The sequence below is a fragment of the Drosophila subpulchrella genome, chromosome X (assembly GCF_014743375.2).
Source record: "Drosophila subpulchrella strain 33 F10 #4 breed RU33 chromosome X, RU_Dsub_v1.1 Primary Assembly, whole genome shotgun sequence".
Lineage (NCBI taxonomy): Eukaryota > Metazoa > Arthropoda > Insecta > Diptera > Drosophilidae > Drosophila > Drosophila subpulchrella.
Genome location: NC_050613.1, coordinates 12,579,530 through 12,603,522, shown reverse-complemented (window position 1 = coordinate 12,603,522; position 23,993 = coordinate 12,579,530). Strand labels below are relative to the sequence as shown.

General features: G+C 40.1%; 1 protein-coding gene across 1 annotated transcript in view; it reads right to left on the bottom strand.

The window, feature by feature from the left end:
* Positions 1 to 20,211, bottom strand: part of LOC119556912 — an 88,145-nt gene extending 67,934 nt beyond the window's left edge. The window contains exons 1-2 of the mRNA XM_037869399.1: positions 20,109 to 20,211; positions 17,462 to 17,743 (exon numbers count right to left, since the gene is read on the bottom strand). Coding sequence (XP_037725327.1) covers positions 17,462 to 17,693 — 232 coding nt within the window. The 5' untranslated portion in view covers positions 17,694 to 17,743; positions 20,109 to 20,211. The remainder of the gene's footprint in view (positions 1 to 17,461; positions 17,744 to 20,108) is intronic.
* Between the last annotated feature and the right edge of the window lie 3,782 nt (positions 20,212 to 23,993).

Below are 23,993 nucleotides of genomic sequence, written 5' to 3'. Positions count from 1 at the left end.
ATATAAAAGCACTTTTCATCAGGCTTAGATATTTCTGAGCCAGCCAGAAACCACTTGCAAACAAACCGCTGAAATGCAATCAAATTGACAACGCAACGTCCAAAGTTTTCCATAATTCCCCCCCATTTTTCTCGGCTCTTTTTTTGGATATTCCTTTTTTTTTTTTTATTTGTGGGCTCCCCTGGTTGCAGTTTTTGAGCAGCCCGAGGGGCGGCAATGGTAAACATATTTTTGCTGGTCTGGCTTTGTTTTATGTCTCCCAACTTTGACTACAGCAAGTTCTTGTGTCTCCTCCTGGTTCGTTTTGTTTTCGTTTTTAATTCGGCGAAAAGTTTTGCTGGCGAGGCCAGAGAGACTTCCTTACTTTCGCATCAAATTCTTGCTTGTTATATTCCCGACCGCTTTGATTATGTTTATCAACTGCCTTTCGCCAGGCTTTCCCCGTTGCTTTTTCGGTTTTCTCCGGAAAAACTGCCAGTGCAGATGGCAAAAATATAAACACAAATTATGTAAATTTGTATATAATGATAACAGAAACGCAGATGATAACATCCGGGGGAATCGGCCGAGGGTATCATGATTTATGCATTCAACTTTCCATCCGACTGTTTGGCTTAGCTATCTTTCCAGTTGCTCAACTAAGACGGATTAAGTGGCGAGAGGTGAGTTTGCTGGGGAGAAAGTCGTTTTGAAATGCATATTTTTTGGGGGCTGAAAGTCCTTTTTAGACTCGAGGTACGCATTTGTTGAAATAAATAAAATTTCAATTTATGGTAAGTCTTTTAATTGTTTAATTATGACTTTGTTGAAGTGAAACCCTATCTAGGTACTTGATTTCATTTTTTTAACTGACCAGGAACTTATTAAGCATTTAAATAAAAATATATAATGTTATCACGATTAAACAAAAGATTAGTTCACATAATTGCTTAATTATTATTATTATTGAGCTTATAACACTGCTGCGGACTAGTCATTTCTTTAAATAACTTAGTATTTTTTAAGCTGCTCAGAAAAAAAATAAATATATATATTGATATTATAATAGGATATAAATATTTACTAATTTAATTGGTCATTTGGTATTTCTCGTAAATCTAGAAACTTGATATAATTTTGAAGCTTTACAGTTTTTCCCTTACCAAAACCAGTTTAAATATAATGCGATTAACTTAAAAACACTTGTAATTATTTCACATATCCCCAGCCAATAAGGGCTCTTAACAGCTATCAACAGTAGTGTGCCATTTGGGTGTTTTCGACCACAAATTGTCATTATTTCGAGCTGAATTTCAATTGGAGTCGGGCTGAAGGGGTCGGAGAGTTGTGGCCTCGATAATGACAGGCCCTGGGTTGGGACCCCTTCGATATCTTATCGGCATGACACACTGTCCGGCAATCGGCAATCAGCAGCTGCTTTCCCCGACCCATTTTCGCACATCCCCTACATTAAATGGACACCACAGAAAGCAATCAGAGTGCGATTCCTGTCCGACATCCTGGCACATGACCAATACCCATGCCAGAGTGTAATGCACACACGTGTGTGCACAAATTATAGAGATGTTTGTCGGTTGCGCAATAAAAAGTGCATTTTACTTTTAATCCGTTTTATGTGGCTGTTGATTTTGCGATCAAACGGCTTAATCTTTCCACCGCAAATTTATAACAGACATATGGGCGGGGGGGGTGCTGCGCATTTATTCAACTGTCAAATTTACACATGTTCACTGGCGTCCTTCGCCAAACCGTAAATTCTGGTAAAAAAAAACGAGAGGTAGAGCTTGAAAAAAAAAGGAAGTTTTGGCCACAAGCCGCAAAAGCGAAACGGAATCAAATGAAGAGTGCTGTACAACCACAGATACAAATGTAGCCACAGCTGGCGATACAGAAACAGATACATCTGCAGATACAGTTGTGGAAACGGATACAGATACAGATACTAAGACGGTGCAGGATGCCCCAGGATGTGTGCAGATGTTTATCGCAATTGCTGGCAGCTTTGTGGCCGTCTCGTTGCCATTCAGCAGATTTTCGACTTTCGGGCTTCAGCTTTCGGAATTTGGACTGGGGACTGAGGACTGAGGACTGCCCATGCGGGCACTAATTGAAATTGAAACCAGAAGCAGGAGGAAATGAGAAGTGCAGCTCATAAGCAGGCAGCCCTTGGAATGGGTCCGCCCAAGAAAACTAATGAGTGAAAAGTATGGCTAAGTGTGGCCAGGGGACGGAAGTCCGGTGGCCAAACTGGATTAGCCATGGTTACAGATCAGTTGCTTAAAGTCTGTCGATTCCACAGTTTAAGGTACCTTACAGAAAAATGTAAGAACTGTAATACAAAAGGATCTTCTTCATTACGTACTTATTACATACATGCATTTGTTTGTCGACCTCTCATTTATAATTAGATATATTCAATTTACAAATTAATCTAATTCAACAAGATATTAAACTATTATTTTTAAAGCTGGTCTAGTTTCCTTTCATGTTTATCTGATAATCTGGTTGAGATAAACTTTCCGAGTGGGTAAAATACATTTTATAAATATTTATTTTAACCAAGATTGACAATGAAAAATGCCATATTATTCAGCAAATGTATTAAAAATAAAATATATTACCCTGCCCTCGAGACAAATGAGAATCCACACGCAGGTCATTCAATTCCACTTCAGTGGCACTCTTAAAGGTTGCCCAATCCCCCAATTCGGATTCGATGGGAACTTTGCAGCCATCCATCTGCAACCGCATCCCAAAATCTCTCGGCATAAGCTGATGTCTCAATTCTGATCTGGTGATGGATGGCCTTGTGGCTGGCTTTTCCGATACGCAGGGCAAGAGTCATTTATGACCATTACAAAACCGAATGAAAACAAAATGCGAGGAGAGGCGGCGAAACAAATACGATTTTACCACCCACCCACATGTCGAGGACTTGTGACGTGGGTGGGAAAGTGAAAAGTTTGTGGAGAAAGTCAAAAAGGACGAGGAGGAAGATGTGGATGTGGATGTGGATGTGGAGGACAAGTGACGACTGACTGACAAGGGTAAACAATTAATTGGTAACAAAATGCGAGGTCTCTGCTCATCGGTGTGCCGGTGACAATGAAGATGAGGATTGCTCTTGGATTTTCCTGTTTTCCACACCCACCAAACGCACACCCCCTCCCCCCCCCCCCAGTGGAGTTTAAAGCGCTAAAACTTTTATCATTAACGCTGACAATCAGCTTAAGACCTTGTGGTTCTCAGCGGGGCAGAGCAATGGGGCCGCGATAAATGTCAGAAGGTGTTTCTGCTTCTTGGTTCTTCGTGATTCGTTCTTTCCCTGTGTCACAAACTGTAGCATACTTTTCCGAGACACACACACACACACACACACTCAAAAAAAGAAATGTCAAGGAAAACTCCAAGCCAAGCAAATTGATTAGACGCACACACACGCATTCACTTACTGGCGAGGGTTGGAACAACATTTGCTCTGGCCATGAACCCAATGGCTTAGCCATGCCCCCCCCCTCAAGAGGCAAACGCCCACCACTTGAGCCATTTGCCTTTGACGTTGGCCGCGTTTTTCCACCATCGCCGAACAACGCTGCGTATGCGCATTATTCGCAAACGAGCACAGCATACGGGGCGTATGTGTGATTTCATGTTTTTATGCGCTTTGCGTGCGTGTTTGCTTTGCTTTGCAGCGCTTAAAATAATTTAATTGTTGGCATAAGCTCCTTAATGCACACAGCCCTCACTTCTCCACTTCCTCTATTAATGGCTTGAACAATTCGGCCGAAAGTGCCTTGTGCCTGCGCTGGCTTACATTCGAGCCAATTATGGAGGCTTAAAGGCATTAGGTAGGCCAAAGGGCGGATGTCTAACTATTTCCTCAGGATGCGCTTTCAATTAAATCATTCAAACCTACATTTCATGAAAAATAACCTTATCAAACAATGGAAATATCTGTTGGTCTCTTTGTAAATTGAATACAAATTTATCACCTAATTAAATTCACCCAGGGAATCATTGTCTACCAAAAGAGATTTAATTTTGAATACGATTTTGTCTTTCGGCATTTCGGTAATCCAAACCATTGGTTACTTTTGCCAGTAATTGCTGGACATTTACGTCCTCCAATGACATATTCTGAATTCAGTTCATTATTGGGGGGGGGGGGGGGGGGGGGGGGTCGAACAACCAGCGAAGAATGCAAATGACTCACAAAAAGGCAGGGAAAGAGCAGGACGTCTAATGCAAACAATAACACACAATAATGATAATCCGTATAACTTAATTCGAATGTTGACTAAACTAAGCATTGCACATTATGCAAATGTCCATTCATGCGTAATATGATAATATTTGCATTTGACGAACGACAAACTGAAAACTCGAAAATGCAAACTGTAAACTGCGAACTGCATAGATGGACAAACATAGAATAGACAGACAAACAGATATTCAGAGCCGTGGGGGGGGGGGGGGAGGTGGCAGCCAAGCCCGACAAACAAATAAGCCAAATTTAAGTTAAAGGGCAACATTGGGAAATTAATTACAACGATGTTGGTCTGACTCGTAATTCACCACCTCCCAAACCATTTCAAACAGCCAAATGAAATATTTGCAAACCTTCGATTGAGCATGTAAATGACAGCTGAAGGCCAGTTTTGTCCAATTAAAATCGCTTGCCAATGGTCAAATTATCAAAAGGAAACATTCCTGACGGATTTTGTCGTTTATTTCAAGGTATAAATATCTTACATATTTGTATTTTTAATATTTATTTAATAATAAAGAACCTTAGAAATGTTAGCCAATCCAATATGTACAGAGAAATTAGATTATTAGAGCCAACTACATGCTTTTTATAAAACATTCAAGCTGATTTTAGCAGTTATTTGAAAGTACATATATTGTATAATTTAAATGTTTTTTTAGGTTACAGAATTGTAGACCAATCTGTTTTATATTTATTTATTAATAAAGAAATTTGAAAATATTAGCCCTTTTTAAATTTGAAAGTTTTATTTTCGGCATAGATGAATTGGTTTAAATGCTTTTCATAACTGATTTTGGGACTTAATCCAAAGTAAAAATATTTTTAATTTTTATCTAAAGTTACAAAATTTTATGTTGATTTTATTTGTATTTATTTATTAAAGTAGAAACTTAAAAATAATAAGCAATTTAAAATTGATAAATTATCTGTATTGGGTAACTGAATCCATTTCCATGTTTTATATGAAATATTCATGGCTGATTTTGTGAATTTTCGAGGGTGAATATATGTAGTTATTTTAAATATTTTTCTTAAGTTACAAACTTGTAGAACCGTTTTTTATAGAAGTAGACGTTTCAAATCATTAGGCAATCGTAATATTATTACATTTTTAAACAAATAAGTTAGCTTATTCACTCAAACATATTCATCTAATGGTTAGAACTTGCTCAATGCTTAAAGTGCAACTGACAGGATAATTCTGAATGCATTTTAAAGGTATTTTTCGAAAAATTCCTGGCCGCTTTAAAGTTGGCTTTGATCTCGAGGCTGGCCAATTCAGTTGTTGGCCCGCAGCCACCCCCTCTTAACTTTGAGACCCCTTGTGAGCCCCCTTCTAGGGGACCCCCCTTCGGCTGCTGACGACGCCCGCTGTGCTGCTGACAGCAAACAGTTGTTTTGCATAAAAATGCCGTTGCAGATGCAAGAATGGCACTGCGAAAAAGGATGGTCGAAAAGTATTCAGAGCGAGTGTGTGCGGGGATATCGGGTGTTTATTCCTTTTTGCTGGTATGTAAACATTCAATAAATATGTTGGAAGCCGTTCGCACACATGCACATACACGCCTCCCCTACCCCCCGATGTCCATCGGATGGGCCATGTGTTTCGCCTCAAAGGCCCCAAAAGTTGGCATTATGTATATATACATATATGCTAATTGGAAATCTGTATGATACAAACCTCGTCCCAAAGGTCACTCATTTTTTGCTTTGGTCGGATTTTTTGTGTCCCTAAAACAAGCTTTGTGGTCGAGAGGATTTAGGCATTGAGTCCTCTTCAAAAGGACAGCCAAGATGTAGTATTCGGATCATTAACTTTTTTTCTTAAACACTTTGTTGTTTATTTAAAGTTTTCCTTTGATTTTTTATTACAAATAAATTTATTGTAAATATATATGTCTATATAAAACTCTTCTAAAATATTTACGCTTAAGCGAATTCGATCAACTTTGAAAATCATAAAACTGTCATATTTAAATAAAATATAAGAGCTTTACTGTACGATTTGTTATCTAGTTGGAGTAAAATGAAATTTTTTTTACTTTTTTTCGATTACCATTATAGGTTATAATCGAAACAGAGACCTTCCTTTACAGGGTATTTCGGTTTCCCTTGTTTTCACTTGTTTATCGGTAGCTTGGCTCGGTCTCAGGCCCCACTTTTTGTGTCGCTTGGTGCGTGGGTCTCCCCGCTTAACGTTATTTTGCATTTCGATGTTTTTAATATATGGAAAATGCTGCCAGAGGAGGCACGGGATGTCTGTGTCTTTAGGGCGGAGGGTCATCTTGGCCAGCCACGTCACGCAGCTGGTGAAAATTTGCTGGCCAGTTGGTCCAGACCATCAGATGGCTGACTGGGCATATTTTTTCCAGAAGGCATCGCCTCATTTCAATATTCCCATGCCCATACCCATACCCATATCCATTCATTCCGGCGTATACCCCGTGATTTTTCACAACTCATCGGCGGGATTGGCCATTAAAAGTGCGAAAATCGACGCAGATGGCAGATCGGATCACATGGTGGGTTGGGGATTGGGGTTGTGGATGGGTTTTCAGCAATTTATTCCGATTCATTGCCAAAAGGGCTTTGGGGACACTCTGCCTCTAATTGTGAACCTTTCACTTTGGGCAGTCACTTTGCTGAATTAGCCTTATATCGCTTTAGATGCTCCCTCCGATTAATCAGCTAAGACTTTTCCGAGTTGACCTTTCCCTTCGGCATTCTGGGAAATTGCTTATTTATAGCCGCTGTCCATTAACGAGTCATGCTCACGGTTTTTCTTGGCCCTCTTGTTTCGGAAAAAACAGCAAGATAAAGTTATCGGGGAAAACATTACAAGTTTCCGAAACTCAAAGTTTACGGGAAGAGTGTCACATAAGCTAATCCTTTTCGCTATGGCGGGAGTATAAAATGGGCAAGGACAAGGTTTTCGATAAGCCTACAGAGAGAAAAAAAATTGTTAAGATAAAAGAATAGTTTTCATGAAATCTTGTATACATTTTTTTTAGGTACGGAGGGTAGAACTTTAATATATTTTCCATCATGCTTTTTGCTCTCTTCATCTATATCATAGAGTTTTAAATATTGCTGTCTCGCTCTTAGTCAGAGTAGTTTTAAAGGCTGTCTCGCTCTTATCTCTCTCTTTCGAATTAAGAAATTTTACAAAGAGAGCAAATCAATCAATCAATTATTCAATGGTAAAATGTTATACCTTTTTGAATTTACCATACGAATATCAAATGGATACGTAAGCTTTATTTTCTATGTAATCACTATCTCTTCCTTAATATGATATGTTTAAAGTTTAACCTGCTTTATAGGTAGTTTAATACCATTTACCAATAAAAAGAAAAAAAATCAAAAGCCAGGGATGTATTGTCTGAAATTCAGAAGAGGCTGACTTTTGGCAAAGGTCAAGTCAAGCTAGGCTTACCCTATGAACTTTCGGTTGACAGTTGGCAGCGATGACTCGTTTGATCTTGTTGTGGTACTTGTGCTTGTCTTGCCACCTTGCCACATTGCCACATTGCCACACTGCCACTTTCCCACAGACTGCCATCATTTATTTCGCCTTTTGGATTCCCGGCCCCCAAACTCTTCAAACTCTTCAAACTCCCCAACTCGCAGCTCCCCATCTCCATCCATCATCGGCTGAGCCGAGCCGCTGTTCGCAGGTTGGGCAAACATAATCCGAGCATGTTTTCAATTAATTTAATGCCGCATCCCAATTTGCCGGCTCGTGTGCCAGTTTGTTTGCCCGCTTGCCGCAGAAAGTGTGCCACACATGCGAATGATTAATGCGACTTCGTCGAGTCGGCAACTTTATTGCCATCCATCGAAAAGCAGTCGGATGGCGGAGGAGCTTACCTCGACTGGTGTGGAATAGGCACTTCAATTATTCATCCAGACGATTGAGTCTCCAAATACGAGTGTTCCGCCTAATGAGATCTGCACAGTTGATGGCTGCAACATTCCTAATCAGGACTCCACACCGAGGACCCGGGGACTCGAACCCGGACACGAAAAAAAAGAAAGCTGAAAGTCCATCCTGCACGCAGGATGCATCCTTTTCTCGGTTTCCCCATTTCACCATTTCAGCATTTCTCCGCTTTTCGGGCGTCTGGAGCGACACTTTTCGGTTATTTTTATCACAGCAGCCACGCATCGCTGGTCTCGAACAACAGGAATCAGTGCAAGAGGGCAAAGACTCGGCCGCAGAGAGAGACGGCACCAGGCTGGCCAGAAAGAGACGGCCAGGGTGGGGCAGAAAGAGACGGAGCACCACGCCCCCTGTGCACTCAAACGTGCCGATGACAGAGCTGATGGCTGCCAAGGCTAAGAAGTACGACCCAACGCCACTTGCATCTCATTAGAAAGGGGGGAAAATTCTGGAAAAACAACTAGTTATATTCCAAGAAAATCCACGTTTCCCAGGTGAGATCACTATCTTGGAAACAATTAAAAATAAGGATACAGACTAAGTATAAGATGAGGAGCCACTTAAAGAAATTAGGCCTAACTTAGGACCCAAAGTGTATTAAAATAATATTTATAAGAATATAATAATAATAGTTATAATAGATACTTCGAAGTATCTATTCCTTCTTTTTTACAAGAGTGTTAAAATAACATAAATAAAATTATAATATTTAAAAATATGTATTTGATATATTTACAGAATTGTTGAAATAATATAAGATGGTGTATTCTGTGATCTCCGACTTCTGAATTGTGTAACTTAAAGATATGTATGTATTTCCTCTTTTATACAAGAATAAGTGTATTTTTAAATTTCCAACTTGTGTATTTTAATGTTCTTTACAATAATGTTTAAATAATATGAGGTGGTGTATTCTGTAATTTCCCGCTTCCTTTTCACTTAAAGAAAACGCATATTTCCGGTGCCCGCCGAGCACTTGCTCATAATTAATAACTTTCTGAGTACGTTTACATTCACCTGTGTCTGCACTGGAATGGCATCGAAACGAAGCGACTGGAATGGAATCATTTCGAATCGAATGCCAACTGTTTGCCCAATTGTTCGGGGAGTGCAAATGAAACGTGGCATTTCCGCTGGCGGGAACCATATTGTTTGCCCAATTGCGATTGAGTAACAATTATTCGTCTGTTTTTGCTGGCACTCGTACTCCCTTACTGGTTATCGTTATCGCACGTCGCCACTCAACCGCACTCGCACTCATATACTCATATATATATACTCAAACACTCATGCACCCACATACTCAATACCCATACTCATCCCGCTCTGTTTGCCTTCGCCATTGCGGTGTGGATTTTTAATTTTGTAGGTTGTGCATGTTATGACAAGTGCGATGCAAATAAGTAACACTCTCGTGTGGCAGGGGATCCGAATCACAGGAGCTTCAAACTGGATCTGGAACAGAAAAAGGCCATTAGCCAGAGTGGCTGGCTGCCTGATTGCTTGGCGCAACGAGTTTCCCGAAAGAACACACAACAAATATTGCGTTAGCTGATTGAAGATCCGATGCAAAAATAAAAAAGCCTCTTTTGGGGAAAAAAATGAAGGAGATCTGACACCAATATCTTAATTACCATATCCCAGTGAGATAGTTTAAATGAAATATGAATGGATAAGTTCAAGGTATTTAAACATAATTTAAAAACCAATATTTTTAAGTTTTTCAGTAGATTTTACTATTGTTTTTTCCTTACAAACCTCTTTTAAAATCAGCAAAGTACCATAAAAACTATCTTTGATTTAAAAAAATATTTTTAACCATTAAAAGCTTTTCCATTACCGAATGAGTGTTCAAATTAATTGAAAGAAAATGACATAATATGTTTTTAGAAAGCCCTATAATCTAAAAAATGCCCCACTAAACGTGACAATTAGCCAATCAAATACCTCAGGTTTAACCCAAAAAGAAAACCAATCAAAGCCGCAATATCTGATTAGTTTTGCAACTTAAAATAAATGCTTTCGTGTTGAATCCTTTAGTTCCCTTCAGTCCTGTGACCGTAAATACAATATTGGTCAGTGATTTGGCGGGCACATGTAACTCTGGTGCTTTGGCTAATTAACTTTGGCCCAGTTCCGTGTCAGGACGACGTGCGCTCGAGACTCTCGAGCTCCTTGGATCCCGACATCCTGGCCCAGTGCCAACGAGAGTGGGCCAAAACGGAAACGGAAATGGAGCCGAAATAACCCAATAACGAAATAAGAAAGAGCGGGAAGCCAGAAAAACGAAACCAATGAAAACAATCCTCAAAAGTAGTGCCTCCGGTTGGGTTTTAGATGTAGTTACGTGAGAAGTGGGTCAGTTAATGGGGATGCTGCATGTGGGGCCAAATGTCAAGCAGGGGGTGGGGGGGGTGGATGAGGGAAACCCAGGACTTGCACGCCATCAAAATAATTAATATCCTTTCAAATGTAACATGCACTAATTACAACTACAACTGCAGCAACAATGTTGGCTTAAAAAAAGGACAACAACCACATAAGTGGCACACAAAACAATATGTTTTGTGTGTGTGTGTGAGTGCCTAGTCAAGGTCATGTCCTGTACACATATGTATGTGTTGCGCTTGGCTTTTGTAGTTGTGTGCGCATTTGCCGGCCGACTTTTATTTCGCCAAGACGGAAAACCCGACGGAGGCCTTTCCCTTTTGGCCAACTCAATCCCTGCTAACCATTGTCATTGCTTTTCTTTTCCCGTCTCTTCACATTTCCATCTCCGTTTCACTCTCACTCTCTCCTCCAGTCACTTTCCTTTCCCCTGCCCTCCTTTCCATTTCCATTTCCTTTGTCTTGCCCACTTGCTCAAAAACTCATTAGTCAAAGCATTTGCTAAGGAAAATTCCCAATTAAGCGGCTGCCGAGCCAAACAATGTGAAACAGGACATACAAGGGGCTACGAACTATTAGTACCCAGTTATATGGATCAGGATTTTGATATATTTTATAGGAATATGGTAGATTAGAAGAGATTAATAATGGAATATTTGTATACTAATAATAATTTTTCACTTTAAAGTCTATAATATAGACCATCTAGTAAGTCCACACCTGATATTTATGTAATCTGGGTTAAGTATTATCTGTATCTGGTGATTTTCAGTGGCCATAAACAAAAAGTCTCACACACTTGGTAAGTTTTAAAGTATCTTTAATATACAATGAACTGTATAGAACAGCTTTTTCAGTTCAAGCTCTTTTATCTAGCTTCCCCCTGCCCTCAAAATCTGATTATGCCAGACTGTCGACAGCCGCGGGGCCACCAAAACTAGCTAAAAGCATAGCATACCTTTTGGGGCCAAGTGGTCGGGGATAAGGCTTATCGAGGACCTCCCCCACCGCTCCCCCCCCACAGCCCCTAAGATCGTGTGTGCCAGATAACCTTTTCGCTTTTCGCTTTAATTAAATACATATAAAATCTTCTTTTAATCAGAGCCACGCTCATATCCGGTTTCAAGTGCAATTGAGACACTGTCGTTGCTGTTGTCGAACAGGATATGGGGATATGGATAAGGATGGTGACAGGAGGTGGACAGGGGGGCAACCGGATGCTCCTGCTCCACCGCGGCAATCCATTCGGATGCCATCGTTACCCATCAAACAAACATGCAACTTCCTTTGCAGTCAGCGAATGTCGCCGATTTAATTAATTCGACATCATTTATTATGCCAAAAAAGGAGTGGAGAAGTGGTTGTGGAAGTGCCACTGCGCGGCGGAAGGGGTTATAGAAGGGGTTCCAGAAGGGATTGTGGAAGGGGTTGGTGGCAATAATGCACCAGGCTCCACCATCATCCCCTCACACGAGCCAAGAAATTGCTTTTTAACGCACACTCACTCAGGGGGTGTGTGGGTGGTGCGTGGGTGGTGCGTGTAGGGTTCGAAAGGGCGGCCAAGGATCGGACCAGAAGTGATGCAGTTCGCCGGCTTAAGTGCCGTGTCCTGGTGTCCCGATGTCCCAGTGTCCTGGTGTCCCTATATCCCTCTGTCCCAGCCCCATTTGTGCCCTGAATGTGGAGCAGTCAGCCCGAGTTTCAATTTACATTCACGTTGATTTTTTGTTAAATTGGGTTTGACTTTGCTGTCGTTGGCAACGACGGCAGCGCAAGTAGCAAAAAATCAACATTGACACAGACGCAAAAGGTGAGTAAGCGACCCGGCACAGGTACAAAAAAAAAAAAGGGGCCAGTCATCGCGGGATTGGGATGTTGGGTTGCTGGGATGTTCGGATGTTCGGATGCTGAGACCCCGGGGCCAGTCCTCCATCGCAGTCACTTGTGCTCCGTCACCACTCTATTAGTGTCGCAATAGTTTCAGGTTATTAGTTATGGGAGCTGGCCAGAGGATCAGATATCGCGAAATTGAATGCTGCGTCAAACTCCCCAGGGCCTGTGAGGGAACTAATAGTGATTACACATTAAATATCGTAGGTAAACAAACACACATTGCAAATTTTAAGCTAGTTTTTTTAAAATAACATAAATATGTCATAGAAACCAATTTAAACATAGTGATTTTCATAAGATTAAGATTGGGCATCCCCAAATTGGTTAGTCTTGATTTTTGAAATTAGTTTTAATTATTAAGTTTAACAAAAGAGCTTCTGGGAATACAAAATTCTAAGTTAATTCACAACCATATAGATTTAGGTCCTTATAAATCCTGACACCCCTTATTCGTTAAGAAAATATATGAATTTCTTTTAAACAAGTGTTTTATTACCAAGCAAAATTAGAATTCTCTTATAATACACTTTAAAATATTAAAATTTAGTGAGCATTAAACTACCCAATCCGCAACATAACAGTTTGGCAAAGTCCTTTGTAACCATAAAAATTCATCCGATTAGCCAATGACAGAACGAAATTAATTTACGCCAAGTGTTTAAAGTTTAATAATGAGGGCAGACAATGGCCTCGAAAAACATGCCCCACGGGCTTCGAAATTAATGTTAACTGCATGTCAAAGCGATTGTTTACAGCCAAAGTACCAGGCGAAAACGAGTCTATAATGACAATTAACCCAAACGACGCACTTCGGGAGGGCTGACATGGCTCATAAGTTGATGGGCCGATTAATCGACGCCAAATGAATTTAATAAGCCGCCCAAAGTTGGGGCCAAGTGTTTAGGTATTTAGTTTAGTCGGGGCCATCGCTTATCGCTCGTCGCGTGTGTGTAGGCCCGGGATTTCGGCAGCCTTTCAATTATACATAATTACAATATTATCACTAAGCCCGCACACAAGCCGCCCCATCCTGAAATATAATATATATAATCATCCTGGGTTAGGAACTGCCAGCCGAAAGACCGACCCACCGACCCCCCATTGTTTGCAGGTCCTCAGCTCCGCCGCATGAGTGCTGACAGTTTGATTATAATTAATACTTAAATCCGTTTTTGAATGCCATTCCCTTCATTACGGCCCGCTGGCTGTCAATTTTGTCGGTTTTAGCACCCGATGGCTTTTTCAAAAGTTTTGATCGCCTGAGCGATGATCTCTTTAAGCCGCCACCAACCGAACAACATCCTGAGGTCCTAGCATCCTATCCCAAGGGAGGGATAAAGGAGTTCCCAGCTTCCTGGCAGAAGCACCTAAATATCTCCAAGATTGTGGCATACTTTTCCACAGTGATAGCTTTACATATTTTTAAGGACTACATACAATATTTAATTGCCTCACAATCAAAATATTTTATTAATTTTGAGTATTACCATATTATAAAAAGCTTTAAAATATTTGTAAAGAATATTTGTTTATAATATAAAATAATATTTTTATTATACGTAATATGGAGTAACTTAGAGCTCAATATCTATCAATTCGCTTATCGCTTGCCCTAAAAGACTTGTTATAAAATTATTTATGTTACCTGTCGTGTTTAAAATTAAGGACTAATAAAATAATTCATTAAATTTTAGAGGAACCACACGAATGCATTTGCTTAAAGATGTTTCTTAAATATTATATTAAAAATAATAATCAAGCCCAAATCAGGGGTTCCATTAACAACTTTACCTTAAACATCGCTAATGACATTTAATAATAGTTGTCCTGCTGTTCAAATCGATGACAAATAATTACTTAATCCGTTACAAAGGGCTAAAACTGTTGATTTGATCTGTTCGTTCAGCCTTTACAACTGTTTTACGAGGACCCCCGCCGGTCAAAGGTTGTGCTCCCCGGGACAAAAGGTCACACAAACGGAGACCGGCAGACACATTCAAATGGTTGTCATCAATTACGCGTGAAAAGCGAAAATAAAAAAGAGAGCGGTGCTGGGAGAAGGAAAAAAACAGAAACAGAAACACCCATGGGAGTATATGGCAGGATGTCCTCGACACAGGACGAAGGACACACCATCGCCACCACCAACACCACCACCACATCGCCTGTTGCCTTTCGTCGAACTAATTAGCGTGAATTATGGGAGTTTGATGAGTTGGCCATGTTCGGCACTCTAATGAATGGGCGGTCGACAGTTTCGTAGACCATTTGATGCATGCCTTAATGGCCGGGAATGATGGTTTATGGTATATATGGATATTCCGCTTCCCGATTTCAATATGCGGCATAGTTACATTCATTCATTGCCACACAAAGACGACTTTGATTGATTGAGCTGCCGGCGGAGAGAAGCATATGTAACTGCCAGTGGCTGCTTATCCTTGGATCTAAATATGTATCTGTATCTGAAGTCCATGGACCTTTTGGCCGGCAACTTTACGACCACTTGAGCCGTGTTTTCCTTTTTAACTTGACATTTATCGCTTCATACGCATTTTCCTTACTTTGTGCAGACACATCCTCCGTTCCTGTCTGCTGTCTGCGCTTCGCATGTTTATAAGACTATATATTTACCAACTTAATTGGTAGTTATAGACGTTCAACTTTAATCCTCGACCGACCGTAAAATAAAAACAATGTCTGAAGGAGCGCTTAGGGAATCCGGGATGCTTAAAGTGAATTTATTCAATTACCGATTGTATCCACAAAAGGTTTATTTACGTTTCTATTTGCCCAAATGTTATTTGAATAATTCTTCTCATCTTAATCAATTTCAACTAATTGTAATTACTTGGATGCACAAGATTTTAGCTATAGGAAGTAAGAGATATTATTATTTCAAATTTGATTCGACAACATGTTATACATTTAAATATGTGTTTTTAAAAATAAAAAAAATAAAATCAAGCCAATATTCAATTATTTTTCTTCTTATAGCATTTATTAATAAATTTATGTATAAGTTTATTAAAAATAAAATATATAATATCTTATATTCTTATATATAAATATATATATATTTAAAATTCAATTACATTTCTTCTGAGATTAATTTATAACATTTATAGCAATATACATATTATTACATTGCTTTGGCAAACTTTTATTACAAGCTCAACTTGGTCAGGCTTTCAATAAGTTTAGCTGGGCCCTGCTTTTGGTTTTTTGTGGCCCGATTTCTATCAGTGTACCCAGTCGAAATACAAGTGTTCTTGCATTTGGCAGGCATTTACTACCAGTCACTTGTCAGACGACTTGGGTTCCTCGAGGGCCTTGGCCGCTTTTTTCTTTGAGGGGTGATGCGGTATCCTTCCCCGGCATCCCTGTATCCCTGTATCCCAGTATCCTGGCAACCCGGTATGCCGGCACCCCCACGCCAATCAGTCAGTCAACAGACAAATCAAATGGGTGTCATTGTCCGGCGAACATCATCGCATCTCCATTCCCGCCGCATCCGGCTTTGTCTACGGCCGTGTTTATGGCAGCTTCCGGATGCCAGACTTGGATGGAGACTTTTAATTGGGACACGGCATGGGGGATCTACTAGTGCCGGGGAATGAAATCAAATTTAATGCAAAATTGAGTAAACTTTCGGTGGCGCCTTCTGCGGCGGAACTAGCTACGGATTCCAATTGGGTATCTCCCAGCCAAAAAGCAGTGCTCGTAGTTTGCCTTTATTTTTTGTTTTTGCGCCGGGCTTATTTTATTTTTTTTTTGTATTTTATTTTTGGCATCTTTCAACTTGTAGCCGCAGATGGCACGAAAAATTCCAACTTCAGCCCAAGTCCCTGTCTCTCGTGTCTGCGTCTTATTTAATTTGGAAGGCCGCCGCATGTTCGTTGACTTTATTTGCTGTATGTAATAAAATTAAAGCCCTTTAGCTATTGTACTTCCCAAAAAAACAAAAAGCGAGAAAAAAGGCAGACTGGCAGAAGAAAAATTGTATCTGTACATACACGCACACCAGCACGCAGGCCATGTGGACCCAACGAGCCATGAATGCAGACTCTTAGCCCGGGATATGGCCATTAAGTTGGCCTTTTTACGACCGCAGTAGTCCTAGTTGCGTACGAGTGTGTCTGTCGTTCTGTCTGCCGGGCTATACCCTCCATAGTTCCCCTATATATGCATCCGAAGCCGCAATCCCGATGTCGAGGATTTCGCATTCAATCTGACTCCGCCACATATAGTTTGCCCATCACTTAAGTTTAGGCTTTCATAATGAACTCCCTTAAAATTGCGCCAAACTCATCAATTTCAACATTTTCCCATCATTACAATCGTTGTTAGGCTGTTAAATCCCATGCGAAATTTGCAATTTGCGAAATTAGTTTGCAACTTTATATTGGGCGAACCAAACAGTTGCCAATCATCCGAACATTGAATGAATGAATAATAAACAAATCAAATTATGATAGACTTATTAAAGTAATGAAACTATCAGATATTAAAGATGTAAATATAAAAAAAGGTAATAATCATAAATCACATGTTTACATGTTTTGGTTTGGTTTTATCACCACCTAAATATATCATGTAAATATATCATGGATTGTAAGGCTTATTTTATATTTTTAAAGAACAGTAAGGGTCGACTAAAAAATGTATGCTTATAGAAGTAGTATTATAACCCCCAGTGGGTGATTAAATGCCAATTAAGCATTGTGTTATACAAATATTATAACAAACCATGACTTCGATAAACTTGGCTTCTTGTATATTATACAAGGTCACCAAAACCAAAAGCAAACATAAGAAATACAAATATATAAACCAGTTTTGATAGAGGACACCGCAGAAGTTCCAATACCGAATGGCCTTTTCTGTTTACACAAGATTAGGAATACGTATATCATAGAGTATAACCTTGTTTTCTGAACTTATCCTGCCCATTAAGAGACACTTACCTCCGCAGTGGTCCTTGAAGTCGTCGCAGCAATCGCCGAGCTTGAGGCAGGCATGGTCGCAATAGCAGGGCTTGTCGCTGAGGTCCTCGATGATGGCGTTTATGGGGGCCTTCTGGACGACGCAGGACGAGTCGCGGCCGGTGCAGCAGAGCTGCGCCTCCCGACAGGACCCGCCGGCGACGAGGGGCAGCAGCAGGAGCTGCCCGGCCAAAAGGAGCAGCAGCATCGACATCTTCTTACCGAATCGGATCGAAATGCGGTCTATATGAGGATCTGGCCTGCCTGTTTGATTTTCCAAATTTGAGTCCATGTCACACACACACATACACACTGAGGAACACCCATAATCCACCCACTGATGTATTAGTATGCAAATGCAATTTACGCCCAAGAGCGGAAATTAAAACTAAAATTGAATTATGGGCAGGAATTCGAATGGGAATTTCTGAGGGGGCCCCGGGACACCGGCCAAATCGTAGCCAACAAAGGGCAAAAAACAAACAAAACAGGACGATGAAGGGCATTACACAAAAATCGACAACGCACAAATATGAACTCTAAACACGGCCAACGAAATCAAAGTAGGTCGCTTTGGGGAGGGGGTCCCATCTAACCATCCAACCGTTCAACCATCCAACCTGCTATAACCTGCTACCTTTTTGCCAGTAAATCAATGCCGCCGAAGGGGCGTTGGAAGGGCTAGTCTGCTTTGCATAAAATATTGAGCGAATGGCAACAAAGGAGGACGCGACTCCAGTTCCGACTCCAACTCCGAATCTGAATCCATCTCCGCCTGCGAATCCACCTCCATCCATTGCCGTGTCCGGGATAATAAAACAAAGACTTCAATTTTCATAAATCGTTGCCAAAGCGAATCGCAGCAGACAGCGAGAATTTATATTAACAGCTGTGTCAGCGCCCAAGTGGGGCGTTCAAATCCAATCCAGTCCCGAATCCTACACGGCAAGAAAATCCAAGGCATACTTGCTTTTTAAATTTTAATTTTTTTAAAATCAATCAGGATAATTATTTAATCATTAAGCCTTTCAGTTTGAGGCGTTCAAAGCCAATGAAGTCCCAAAAAATCCCACCCATGTTAGGAACTTCTCAAAAACTATCTCAAATGCTTGTTAATATGCATTTTTTTCTATAACAAGACAATTATTTGAAATATTTTCAGCAGAAAAAAAATCAATCTAATTTAGGAACTCCTAAAAATGGTATCTCATAAGTTAGCTTGCTTAAAAAGTATTTTTAAGATCCAATATTGATTATAAGAAGATTATTGCACGAAACATTTCATCAGAACTTTTCAAAACCGAACAAAAGGTTTTTTCCACCGTGCTGTCCTGGTTCCTTTAGTGTCCCTTGGAACTCGCGGAGCTCGTAAGTCCTTCACGTCTCCATGTGACCCGGATGATTCAATCCACTCGTAAAATGCCGCTCCACTCCGGGTGATTTAAGCAGTCGCACTCAATCCGGCGGGGATTCGATCGGGAGTGATTTCGAATCTGTTTATGGCCGGCAAAGTGAGGATAACAACACGTGAATTTAGTGGGAGCAAAGTGAATTGGAAACTGCGGGAATTATTCGAAATCAATTGAAAAGACACAACTTGTTGTGATGAAGATCTCAAGTCTTAGGATTATTTCTGTCTTAAACTTTTTAGAGTGAAGAAAATTGATACAAATAAATTGTATGCTTATAAATTGTACTATTTGAACAATTGAATTGAAACACTATTTCATTTCAGTCTTTTTCCAGTTATTCTAAGACCATTAACAAAGATATTTGCCTGGATTTAAAGGAACCCATATAAGCATTCTTCCTTCTTTAAATAGAAAAGCATTAAATATACAAAATAAATTAATTTAAGCCCCTTGAACACCGTTGAAATTGGCTTTTAATTTTGAAATTGACATGAGAGCAGAGCTTAATTCTTCCAATTGAATGGTTTTGTATAGAATACAATGCCAACTTCCTCCTTTAGGATTCACTTTGAGATCTGTCAATCATTCGACGAAAACCGCGACAAAGGAAAGCACTTTCCACTGCACTCGGCCGTTCATTCATACCCACTCACTCCACGCCACACCACACCACTCACTCATTCACCCAGTCATTCACAAAACATCCACTCGAAAGCATTCACTTGCCGCGTTGTTTTAAATTTGGCGCAGGACTTTGATGAGTTTTCCAGGGACTTTTCGGACGGTATTAGGAGACCCCAAAAATAAATATTATGCGACGCTGCTTGTCTGCATGAGGGCAAATAAATTATTTCGTAAGCGGCGGCGACCCACAGTCCCAAAAAAAAAAAAAATAATAAAAAATAAACAGAAACCACAAGGCAAACTAAATTTGCGGCCAGTGTGTGTGTGTGTGTGTGTGTGTGTGTGACAGCACGCGACATAAATGTCCTTTAATGATTAATAACTTTTCACTCCTTTTCGCGCGCACAAGCGTTTCAAGTTTCACTCAACAAAAAGAGAAACAAAACATTTTAGGGCAAACGGCGGTCTTAGCCCCATATCCTTGCCCATCCTGTTCCATATCAAAATCCAATAAGCCGCCGCACGAACAACAAGCGATCCTTGTCACGTAAACAAAAAAAAGTCCCCACACGTGTTGACAACACTTGGCTTACGTTTCGCAACGTTCACGCTCACGTTCGTTTATTTGGCTAAGAAACACGGCTGGAATGCTCGAAATATCGCTCAAGAGGCGCACGCTGCGAAAGCCGGTCGACGACTGTGCCTTCTTCTGGTCGCGTGGTGAGTTATAAAGCCCGTGTGGCAGCGACGCTTCGTGTCCTTCGTGGGCCCTCGGCTTTCGTCCTTCGGCTCCGCTCGGCATTATCCTTGCAGTTGCGCCGCCGCTGCGTCGTTTAATGCGGGCGGTACTTCCCCTCGGCCACCCGGAACCCCAATTTCCCAATTGGGGGGGGGGGGGGGGTATCCAAAATCGGTTGCAAGGACCTGCTCGGGTGGTGAGTTCCCTTCGGTGCTGCAGGCCATCGCCATATGGCCGTTATATCAGGCGACAACCTGCCGTGATAACACTCAACAAATGGTGATGACGACAGCGATAATGCGTCCGAATAAAATCAGCTACAAGGAGTGGGCTCAGGCTGAAATAGCAAATAGGATCCTGGAGTGGGTATAACCATTTGGAATAGTAATAAAGATATTACAGTTCTTACCATTTATCTTGTAGAATATTACAATCTCAAGGTGCTACAATCTGTCCGTTCTATTTCACACTATTTTTCTCACGCTCCTAACATTATATAACTTAATGTCGTACAATTATTAAGGATAAGCAACTCTCTCTCTTAAAACAATTAGATCCTAGATATGTGATATAAATAATATCTTTTCGAAATCATAATACCCATTACAAAATGAAACCAGACACTTGCTAGTTCACTGTAATATGGAATTATGTGTAAACAAGTAGAAATCATTGATGAGGAATCATAACTTGAACCACAACCCTGATTATAAGAGCTCATATTTGGTCGGCTTAATCAAAACAAGTTCCTAGCCCCCGTCATTATAGGAAATGATTAGAATCCCTAGGACGAGAATCAGCACCAACCATTACTGCATCATGTGGCAAATAAATCCAGATTAAGAGCCGGAACGCCCATCTGAAATTTGGATGTTAAGGTGAATGCAATTGCGAACGCATTTACCTCCGTCAATTACAGCCATCTTAATGTTGGACCTGGCACTTTCGTTCTTCCATTTGAGTGTGTGCGAAATTGGGAAGTGCAGTTTACTGGGCCCAAACCAGACAATGGATTCAGGTCGACATACTTGCACAGGTTTAAGGGATCTCGAAGGCGACTGGGCGAGGAGCGAACTGGCCGGAATGGAGTGACGTTTATGCTGACACTGAAAGTCATCAACAACAATATATACTGTTTCAGACCTAGTGCACTTAAAGAAATAGGATAAACCTGATATGAAATAAGGGTTATTTAGTTTTTAAAAAATAAGAGCAATAAAAAATTAATAAAGTAGTGAATAAACATTGGATCATTGTGTTAAAATAAATAACCAATATTTACCTAGAGTTTTCCAACAAATAAATTATAATTAATGCATTGAGGCCACTGAAACACACCAAAATACCATTAGAACTATTTAATATTCTATTATTCTTTCAGCAGTTTAATTTAAATTTACATATTGAAATCTAAAATCATAATTGCTATCATAATACAAGGTACCAGAAGAGACTGGTAAGATGATTAAAAGATAAAAATTTTTTCTTCTTATAATTTTTAAGTTGAGCAATAATAAAAATTATTTGCTTATGTACTAAGGATATAAAAATATTTCCATATTTAAGACCTTAATATATAACAAATGTTAGTAAGGAAAATAATACATTAATCTACTTATGATTTTTTTTAGGTATTTGCAACCAACACATAAAATCAAAAGAAAGTTTGAATAATGTTTACTAACATAAGTATAAAAGATTAATAGTTACACAGTGTCTTAAGTGGTGAGCTCATCACCCCTATTTCTCTGAGTGTATTAGCGGCTTGAGCCCCAGCTGACTGGCAAATATTTGCCGCATAGGCAAACGTGTGCCTCTGCCCCAGGACCTTCCTTCCACTTCCACTTCCACTTCGTCCTGGGCATCCTCCGATGCGGCCGCCTTTGTCGAAGGGCTCACTTTGTTTTTGGGTGTCGCGCATTTGGCGCGCCTTCGGGCCAGGCAAGTGTTTCCTGGGGAGGCGGAAGGTGAAAGGTGGAGAAGGGAGAAGGGAGAAGGCAGTCGAAGCGAGTCCTCCTCGTGTGGATGCCACATGCGTCTCGCTTCCGCTCCAGATCATAAACAAAGCGGACGCGTGCGAGGTTATGTACATAAAAACATGCAAATTTGATGTCATTCCGCACAGTAGAGTCACCAATACACATGCACGGCGATGGAAGATGGCGCCCAAACGCCCACCCACACACTCACACCCACACTAACACTATCATGATGCATTCCTTGCGGCCATTTAGCATTGCCTACTTTTCGGCTGCCTTTTCCACCTGAATAATAACGAAGGGTACTCTCTCAAAAGATGCATTTTCCAGTCGAAAAGTCTCGAAAAGTTATCATTTTAAGTAAATAATATGTAGTTAACTTATCTTTCTTTGCTCCTTGCTAATAAAATGCTTTTGTAGTTGGCAATCCCGCTGCGAAAATAAACACTTCCTTTAATTCATGCAAATATTTTATTTTATACAAAATCAATTTTGGCAAACAAATGCAAAATAAATGGCGCAAAATGTTTACATAATTTGGCTTTTCAATACCCATACACACGAATAATGCAAAATAAGTTTAGTAATTATCAAACAGTTCACCTTTCACTTTTTCAATCAATTTTGTTTGCCATAGATGATTTTTTTATTGGTTAATGGTAGGCTCTTAATTAAAAACCTTGCATAGAGAACAGCTAATGCTGGTCATTAAAAATTCCTATCCAAACATCATTTTTAAATGCATTATTAACATATTAATACTCACAATATAGTTAGATTGAGTGTTTCCACAATGGCCGTTAAAGGTTTACATTATGTCGGTTTCAAATGGTCTATAAAATTTAAACCATTTTTTTAACTAGCCATGAATTAATGATCCCATTTTTAATCATAATAATAATAATAAAAATAAATTTTTGATCTTACCACAATTTTTAAGGTTTAAGACAATATGTTGTTGGTTTTTTACGAACTTAAAAAATTGTTGCTTAACTTATTTAAAAAAAAAATGTTCTTATTTTCTCTTAATAATTTTTTACAATATATTTTTATACATCCCAAGAATTTGTGTAGCTCTTATAAACCAGGGGAGTTAACCAAATAATTTTTTTATTAATCTTTGTGCATTACATCGGCAGGGTAACCATAATTTGAGCTGAAAGAGCAATCGGAATTTAGATCATTCCGATGCTGGTCTAGTTGTTTTCCCTAATGCCCGCAGGCGATTCCAATAAAAACAATTAAAATCAGCAGCAGCAAAAAGAAGCAGCATCAATTGCAACTGCAACTAAAAAGATGGCCTTCGGCATCGTTTCAAAACTAATTGAAAAGCCCTCGCACATAGAGAATCGAGTTCTGGGGGGTGGGGGGGTTTATGGATAAAACGATGACGACTCTATGAACACATTTGACACACCATAAAAACAAAATTGCATAAATCGCCAGCATTTGGCTGTGAAAATTTTTGGAAATATCAACAGGAAGCAGGCCGGGACTTTGTTAAGTCGGCTTTAGTTGCCACTGACAGCCAGAATTTTGGCCATATAGTGGCGAGTTGGTTGAAAAGCAATTTTATTTATCATCGGACTCCGCTCCGGACACTTCATGGCTAAAGAGAATTGAAACTTAGCCCCGCAGATATGACAGAGATTGTTGGGGGGTTGGGTGGGTCAGAGGTCGGGTGGTGGGGATTAGTGGGTGGAAAAGCCTCCAAATCGATCCAGGTACTGGCACACTTGGGATGCACATTTGCAAATATG